The sequence below is a fragment of the Helianthus annuus genome, chromosome 1, assembly GCF_002127325.2.
Source record: "Helianthus annuus cultivar XRQ/B chromosome 1, HanXRQr2.0-SUNRISE, whole genome shotgun sequence".
Lineage (NCBI taxonomy): Eukaryota > Viridiplantae > Streptophyta > Magnoliopsida > Asterales > Asteraceae > Helianthus > Helianthus annuus.
The window spans coordinates 718,703-727,919 of record NC_035433.2 but is presented as its reverse complement, the minus strand read 5'-3'; the positions used below and the strand labels follow the sequence as shown (position 1 = coordinate 727,919).

At 30.7% G+C, this 9,217-nt stretch overlaps 1 protein-coding gene across 1 annotated transcript; it reads left to right on the top strand.

Annotated features, from left to right (window-relative positions):
* The first annotated feature begins 1,633 nt into the window (after window positions 1-1,633).
* Window positions 1,634-3,864, top strand: LOC110941220 (replication protein A 70 kDa DNA-binding subunit E-like). Its single transcript, XM_022182847.1, has 9 exons — window positions 1,634-1,786; window positions 1,883-2,150; window positions 2,262-2,361; window positions 2,451-2,577; window positions 2,707-2,786; window positions 2,882-3,014; window positions 3,101-3,309; window positions 3,411-3,531; window positions 3,667-3,864. Exons 1-9 carry the CDS (start codon window positions 1,634-1,636, stop codon window positions 3,862-3,864), a joined length of 1,389 nt encoding a protein of 462 aa, XP_022038539.1.
* The last annotated feature ends 5,353 nt before the right edge of the window (window positions 3,865-9,217 follow it).

Here is a 9,217-nt window from a genome sequence, read left to right as displayed (position 1 = left end):
TAGAACTGTTGTTTATATGTAACACAATTTATCACATTTGATTGTTCAAGTATTCCACTGCTGAAATACAACCTCTGTTTCTTCAATCTCCATGTTGACCACTGACTGACCGAACATCAGGGTTTCGAAAACTGGTTGGTATCCACTGATTGGAAAAAATAGCCAGTGTTCACTTTTACATTGTTGACATTCACTGATATTGACCATCAGCGGTTTCCCTAAAAAATAGGCAGTGCTCACATTTTTATTATTGATGTTGTTAATTTGTGATACTTTGAAATTATCAAATGAAAACTAGAATTACAATCAAATTACCATTTTACCTAATCTTTACATTCCAATTACATAAGAGTTCCACCAACATTATTTTTATGATAAAATTTAAAGTTAAATTAAAAAATAAAAAAAAAATTCTTGATGACTATTTGTTTCAAATCAAATCAGTAATTAATGCTGATTTCTTGAGCTTTGGACATTTGATTAAGCAAATTTTGAATTTCAAATTGACGGTTATCATATCTTGATTAAAGTTAAAATAAAATTTAAAAAAGTCATTATGGCATTTGCTTTCAAATCAAGTCAGTAGTTACTGACAATATCAGTAATTTTGAAATTCAAAATATTCAAAATGGTAATTTCAAATTTTCGTTCTCTCTTTTTTTTTTCCTACTTTGCATATCATTTCTAATATTTAATTACTTTAATAAAGCAACATGTAAGAATATACACTACTTTTACCTTTGAAATTAAATCTGAAATTTATGACGTCCAACAACAGTGTCAAACTACAACAGTGGTTCAGCATCAACTTTAGTTATTCTATGTTTGTTTATTTGTTTATGTTAACAGTGTTTATATGTAACAGTGTTTTCCCCATGAATGTTTTATAGACTGTTAGGTTGTTAGTTGTCATCACCTCAGTGTTTTATATGTAACCATTTTTATGGCATCAGTGTTTATATGTAACAGTGTTTAGGAACAGTTCTTTTTATCACATCACTTCAGTGGTTTCATCTGTACTATTAATTGAACAGTTGTTTCATCTTTATTTTAATAAAATAAAATTCCTATACACTTGGATGTTAAAAGTGTTTAAGTGTTTATATTTAGTTAAGCAAAATGTGAATTTCAAATAAAATTCCTATACACTTGGATGTTAATGACTATTTGTTGCAAATCAAATCAGTAATTAATGCTAATTTCTTGAGCTTTGGACATTTGAGTTAAGCAAAATGTGAATTTCAAATTGACGGTTATTATTTCTTAATTAAATTTAAAATAAAATATAGAAAAGAAATTATGACAATTGCTTTGAAATCAAGTCAGTAATTTTGAAATTCTAAATATACAAAATGGTAATTTAAAATTGACGTTCTTTCTCTTTTTTTTGCCTACTTTGCATATCATTTCTAATATTTTATTACTTTAATAAACCAGCATATAAAGATATACTCTCCCTACATTTGAAATTACATTTGCCACTGCATTCAGTTAAAATTTTTATTGGATAATCGGTAAGCTTGAATTCCAACCTTGATATTTTTTTTAAGAACATCCATGCTTATTGTATTATCATATTACGTTTAACAATATTTATATTTTGCATATTCTTTTTTTTATGTACATTCTTCAAATGGAGGTTGCAAAGGTTAGCATGCTTAACGATCTTAATACATTCTCAAACAACTATTCGATTAGAGTGAAGATTGTTAGTATTTCGAAGAAGATGATGAATAATAACAAAAATGAAATATATCGTCTTGATATGATCTTCATGGATGAGATGGTACCGTATATAGTTGTCTTATAATTTTTTTGGACATATGAATATCCAAATGAATATAACACCTTTTTTATTTAATCAGATGTTTCATATTCTTAGGGAACTATGATTCAAGCCAGCTGTTTGCATAAGATGCTAGGAAAATTCAAGGAATTTCTTCAGTTGGATGAATGTCTTCTTATCACCAAACCTTCTCTTGCTACTAATAAGTCCTCTGCTAAGTATACCAAAAGAAATGACAAAATATCACTGTATTTCTATACTTCTGTTGAGAAATGCTTTGACTGGTCTGGACCGAAATACCGTTTTAATTTCGTTAACCTCAAGGATGTTGTTAAATATAAATTTGAAGTTAATACAGTTATTGGTTTGTAAATCACTACATGATATATATCTATTGTTTTGTCTTATTGTTTTTTTCTTTTATTGTTATCACTTCTTACGCTGTTTTCTTTTCACAATATATTTTTGTTTATAGATTGGATTGGTTATGTGGATGTATGTTTCAATCTAGAGGATACGTCAAAGAAGGATGGAAGCAGGGGCAAGAGACTTAATCTTAGACTTGAAGACATTGAGTGCGTTCTTTTTATTAAGTTGTTGCATTTTGACGTTTAAACCATTATAAGGTTGCTTGATGTTATTATGTTTTATGTTAATATTTTAGAGGCCAAAAGTGTCCGGTTACTTTGTGGGATGGTTTTACTATTGACATGTTTGCTTACATGAATGATAAGAAACGAGAGAATATGTTGTTATCCTTTGTCATTTTGGTATGGTCAACCTTTACAAAGGTACAATTTAAACTTAATTAGTTTAATTTTTTTATTGTTATAGATTTATCTTTAGATTTACTTATATGTTTTAAATTTGACACTATTTATATTGATCTATATTTGGTTTTATTTTTAAATTAAGGCAAGCGTGGTGTTGTAAACGGCTTTGAGCTAAGCATACTTTTTATTGACACTGACATTGAAGAGATATCCTCTTTTAGGAAGAGGTATAGTTAGTAATATGCATATAAACATTGAACAGTATTATTTTGTACTTACATTTATTTTTTACGTTTTAATTTGATCACATGAATCTGTTTAGGTATGTAGAGAAAATTTCTGCTTTATCTTCATCAAATGATCATGTTGGTTCAATCGTTATCTCAAGTGTTGAAGATGAGTTTCTTAATAACCCTGATTTCATGCTTCTTGGTTTCCTTGGAACCATATCAACGGTGTGTATTTTCTTATAAGTATTCTACATGCTGAGTTTTTTTAAAAGTCTTTTCTAAGTGTAATTATTTTTGTTTGATGTTGATAGACAAAGAAGGTTTTGGTTGTTGGCACAATCACATCTATATGCACTGATAAACTTTGGTATTACAATGGTTGTAACCACTGTAAGTCAGGTGTGGAGGAAAGATTTGTAACGAAAGAAAATCCGGATGGTTTATCTGATGTTTATCATGAAAAATCGTTGGTGTGTACAAATGATAAATGTGAAGGAGTCGACATCTATTCTATTCCCTGGTTTGAGATCACAGTTTTATTTCCTTATACTAAATACTAATATGAACCACACTTTTGTTATTAGTAATACTAATGTTTTCATTTGTTTTTAACTTTGATAGGTTCAAGATACCTATTAGGGTGCAAGACTCTTCCGGTACTGTGTCTTTGACACTGTTTGATTTTGAAGCTTACAAGATTCTTCAGAAAAATGCCCCAGAGTTAGTTTCAATTCAAGATCAGGTAACAAATACATGCATTCAGTTATTTGGCCATGTACTATATATAATTTAAAATTAATTTTTATAAAATTGTACGTTCTCAATTATGGAATCATTCTACTCATTGTAATTTATATTAATTTTTATAAAATCATAGGTTGTTAATTCTGGAGAGATACCGAACCCATATCCTGAGATCTTTGACACATTGGTTGGAAAGAGGTATGCTTTCATCATAAGTGTTAAAGACTATAACATTGAGCATCAGGTTGAAAACTATGGTATTTCGATGGCCACTAACGATGATGAGATCCTTTCCGCGCTCTGCGCCAAATTCAATCTTAACCAGGTCTAAATCTTCATTATGTCATTCTTTTAATTTGATATTCATATCGTTTTAAAATATATTTATACCATTGTGTGTATTTTTTGTTGCATTTCACATACGTGTCTTCGCAACAGAAGATAGTATTAAATCAAGTTACATCAGTTTAACAAACACATTTTAAGTCTGTTCTGTTATCAGATACTAATTATGAATTTTTTGATGGTGATGTTGTAGGTTTTTTTCTTAAATTATTAACTTGATGATTTGTTGCTATGTATGGCTAAGATGATAAAACACTGTTATTAGCACTTTATGTTTTAAATTTGGCCAATTAGATTATGTGTTAAATTATAGTCCTTTAAGTCATTGTTCCATTTTCTTGAATTCTATCTAATTTTTTAAAGAACTTCAATAACAAATAGTGGTTTGAACATTTGTTTGCCTTTTGGTCAATAGTTAATGGAAACCCATGTTAGGTTCAACAGTGTTTTGAAAAGGAAAACTGTGTTAGAAGACAGTAGATCTTAACAAGTTAAAGATCTGTTAAGGCTTAAACAGATGTTTGGCATTTAACAAATGTTTGGCCTTTTATATCAGATGTTTGGACTTAAATAGTTGTTTGACCTTAAACACATGTTTGACCTTAAACAAATGTTTTGCCTTAAACAGATGTTCTTCTTCTATATCAGATATTTGAACTTAAACAGATGTTTGACCTTAAACAGATGTTTGGCCATAAACAGATGTTTGGCCTTAAACCAAACATCTGTTTAAGCTCAACATCTGTTTAACTATTTGTCAATATCTTATTGACTTTTGGTTAACATCTGTTTCAAATTTGGTCAACACCTTATTTTGTAAAAGAGGTACAAAAACAAAGATTTTTTCAAAATTCCAAATCATCCTATCATGTAAGTGCATTGATGTAAAAGTGGAAATGATATTATTCATATGGTCCTGTTGTGTTTTTGTTTGTCCTCTAATATGAGTTCATGATCTCATCCGGTGATTTGAAGACATTGATGTTGAATCGAATGAGATGGTTGATGTAATGTGGTCGTATTACAAACAAATAGTAATTAATTAATCTAAATAACTTTCCCGAGTCCGGGAAGCAATCACGGGTAAAAACCTAGTTAATTACATATATTTATTAGCTTTTTAATCAAATGTAGACATCTTGTGATATTTATAAAATAAATAAATTTCACAAATTCGTAATATTAAGTAACTAGTTTATTTATCCAAAATACTTTTATCAATTTAACTAGTTTACAATCCGCGTATTACATGAGTTTAAGATAAGAATAATGTAAATTTATAATGTGCAAAACCATTTTACATAAATGATGATGATGATGATGATGATGATCATCATCATCATCATCATACTCATCAATAGCAAAGCAACCCGTGAGTAATTCTATTGTTTTTCCCCTATTTGCACTTAAACCTAATGGGGTGTATTGTGTTACATATATTCGCTTTTTATTGACTTTAGTGTTAACATACAAAATTCAATGCATTATTATATGGATGTGTAGTTGTGATTTATTTATTCGTTATGTGATATCACAGTCTACTGTATTCTATTATGTCATTGTGGATCCACCGACTGACTAGGTTTCCCACGACCATGTGTTATAGCCTAGCATTGCAACCATCATTAGATTCGCTCTTCAAGACTTGAGTCTCATACAGTCATATAGTTGCAGAGTCATATATTCGCTTGTTTTGTACATTTACTTGATTGTATATTCTCGTTGGTATACATGGTTTCATTGTTTGTGTTTTTTATATATTGTGATCTTTATATTAACCTTTGGAAAGCATTTAAACTTTTAAAAAAAATAATATAAAAGTCATTTTATAAAAATATAGATTACTCACCAAATTTTATTGACCCAAAAATTATTTTTAACATAATACAGGTACACAAGTATGAGGATTTGAAGTTGAAGATATCTAGGATGTGCCTTAGTAATGAAACTAATTACTGCTCATGAATTATATCTTACGGATTCTATGATTATGCATGATCATTTAATTTGGATGCTTTAAATATTTAAACTTATAATAGTTGTCATGAGCTATGGACAATCATCATGCCCCGCACCATTCCGCTGCCGGTCGAGATGTGACACTTGCATCAACATCTGATCATGAATCCCCTTCTAATACGGATGCATCATTAACATATTCAGTATTGTCCATTTCTAAAGTGAAGCCTGGACTATAGGGAATTGGATAGTTCTTGCTCACTAGATTCAATTATAATTGAATCCTTAGATGGAGCAGCTCTACACTTTTGAGAGGATGGGTTTGAGTTTAGAAACATCCGTAAAACCTAATGTTCAATGTAAATTTCAATTAACTTAACATCTGATTGGACATGAGCTCTAATTTTTTTCAAAATCATTATCAACAAACTTTGTAAACCATCATCCACTTGGCTATACATACAAAATTAACATCGATACCTACTAGTTTATAATAGGTTTGGGTCAAAATGGTTTGCACTTGGACAAACTCTCCAATCTCCACCGGCCATAACGTTAATTGGAGTGTAACCGAAGCTTGAATCGACTTTTGCTCAGTGTTCTTACCACCTTCACTTCGGCATTTAATTGGAATTTATGATACTACAGGGTCGCATAATATAAAGAAATTGATTTGGGGGGTTTTAAAGATGAAGGGGATAGAGGATTACGATAACACCCCTCATCTGGACGGTCAAACCCATTCTCATTAACTGTTGACGAACGCTTGGAAGCATGGAGAGATGGAATGGCCACCTCAGAGGTTCATTTGGCAAAATCTGGAAAGTAAGGTGTCATGTTGTAATCATAGCCAAACTATAGGGTAGCAAATTGCACTTTACTCGATACATTATCTATCAAATTCTATAGTTTAGTTATAATAAACTTTTCAATCAACAATAAAAGAAAAAAAATACAAATTTAAATTCCAATTCAATTGAAATATTAAATTACAACAAATGGCCAAAGAAACAAACCCCCTTAATTTTGATATTTGTATTGTTATCGATTAAGCCTAAGCTTCCAACTTAGAACGTGTGGAAAGCTATAAACAAATATGTAATTGCCTCAAGTCATTTCTTTTACATTTTTATAACTTTTTTGTATGTAGTTGCAATAGATATAATTTCCACTTAATAATAAACTAGAATTGAGACCCGCCGCAATGCGGCGGGGATTCTTTAGTTATGACTAAGTCGATTTAGGACACGCACGTTATGTTAAACCTGTCAAACGGGGAAAAATACACGATGTAAAAACATTCACCCACACACGCATGTTGCGTCATGTTAACTCGTAAAATTTAGAACGAAACGTAAAAAAGTTAAACCAAAGACGCACGTTGCGATGTGTTAAGTCACAAAATTTAGAACCAAGCATAAAGTGAAAAATTTGCGGAAAATGAAAACTGTAAAGGACCAAAGTTGAAAGTTAAAAAAGTTGTGAGGATAGATTGCAAAAGATAAAAAGTTTTGGGTTAAAAGTAAAAAAACAAATAGTTTTGGGTTAAAAGTAATTTATGGAATACTTCTGGGTGAAAAGTAAAAAAAAATCAATTTTTTTTGGAAACCCCCAAAGCCAAGGTTACGATAACTATATGCATAACGATTTTTTCTTTGAAAAACCCCCAAAGCACACGCCGCGTTGCGACGGGGCGTAAAACGATGTCAAATAGTACTAATATCACACAACCGTTATCGACAACCAACACTGACTCGACCTAGGGGTTAAAAGTAATTTATGAAATAATTTTGGGTGAAAAGTAAAAAAAAATCATTTTTTTTGAAACCCCCAAAGCCAAGGTTACGATAATCATATGCATAACGATTTTTTCTTTGGAAAACCCCCAAAGCACACGCCGCGTCGCGGCGGGGCGTAAAACGGTGTCAAATAGTACTAATGTCACACAACCGTTATCGACCACCAACACTGACTCGACCTGGGGTCTGCGTGTTGCGACAAACCTGTCAAACATGAAAAAATAGAGGTAAAAACATTGAACCACACATGTACGTGGCGTCGTATCAACTTGCAAAATTTGAAACAAAACTTAGAAAAGTTGAACCACACTTGTACGTTGCGTCGTATTAACTCGAAAAATTAAGAACTATACGTAAACCGAAAATTTGCCAAAGATGAAAAGTATAAGTGACAAAAATTGTGAAGTTAAATTACAAATAATGAAAAGTTTTGGGTTAAAGTTAAAAAAACAAATTATGTAGGGTTAAAATTGCAAAAGGTAAAAACTTTAGGTTAAAAGTATGAAAAGTTTGGGTTAAAGTTAAAAAAACAAATTATGTAGGGTTAAAATTGTAAAAGGTAAAAACCTTTGGGTTAAAATTAAAAAATCAAGTTTTTTTTTGAAAAACTCTCAAAGCACATGTTACAAGTGGTTATGCACAAAAAGTATTTTGGGTGAAAAGTAAAAAAAATATTTTTTTTTGAAACCCCCAAAGCCAAGGTTACGATAATCATATGCATAAGGATTTTTTCTTTGGAAAACCCCCAAAGCACACGCCGCGTCGCGGCGGGGCGTAAAACGGTGTCAAATAGTACTAATGTCACACAACCGTTATCGACCACCAACACTGACTCGACCTAGGGTCTGCGTGTTGCGACAAACCTGTCAAACATGAAAAAATAGAGGTAAAAACATTGAACCACACATGTACATTGCGTCGTATCAACTTGCAAAATTTGAAACAAAACACAAAAAAGTTGAACACACTTGTACGTTGCGTCGTATTAACTCGAAAAATTAAGAACTATACGTAAACCGAAAATTTGCCAAAGATGAAAAGTATAAGTGACAAAAATTGTGAAGTTAAATTACAAATAATGAAAAGTTTTGTGTTAAAGTTAAAAAAACAAATTATGTAGGGTTAAAATTGCAAAAGGTAAAAACTTTGGGTTAAAAGTAATGAAAAGTTTGGGTTAAAGTTTAAAAAACAAATTATGTAGGGTTAAAATTGTAAAAGGTAAAAACCTTTGGGTTAAAATTAAAAAATCAAGTTTTTTTTTTGAAAAACTCTCAAAGCACATATTACAAGTGGTTATGCACAAAAAGTTTGCTTATTTATATATGGAATAATGCTAGTTGGTCCTAGTTTTTTTTTTTTTTTTTTCTCACGGCAAATATCCCCACAAATATAAATTGGCCTTAGTCTTTGCAACTTGAAGACGAGTCCATACCATAAGTCTTCACCACCTAACTCTTTTACTAAATTGTGGACTCAATTGCTTCATCAATTTTAGACACAAAGTCGTGTTTGGCAACAACGTAAATTTCAATAATTTTTACCCAGTATTTATTTTTTATACATAAATGCTAATAAAGTATC

What these genes read in the sequence shown, in the direction of transcription:
- LOC110941220 (XM_022182847.1), top strand. Translation starts at nt 1,634, where the DNA reads ATGGAGGTTGCAAAGGTTAGCATGCTTAACGATCTTAATACATTCTCA. An exon ending in TGAAGTTAATACAGTTATTG is followed by an intron (nt 2,151 to 2,261) that starts GTTTGTAAATCA and finishes TTTTGTTTATAG; the next exon opens with ATTGGATTGGTTATGTGGAT. An exon ending in TATGGTCAACCTTTACAAAG is followed by an intron (nt 2,578 to 2,706) that starts GTACAATTTAAA and finishes AATTAAGGCAAG; the next exon opens with CGTGGTGTTGTAAACGGCTT.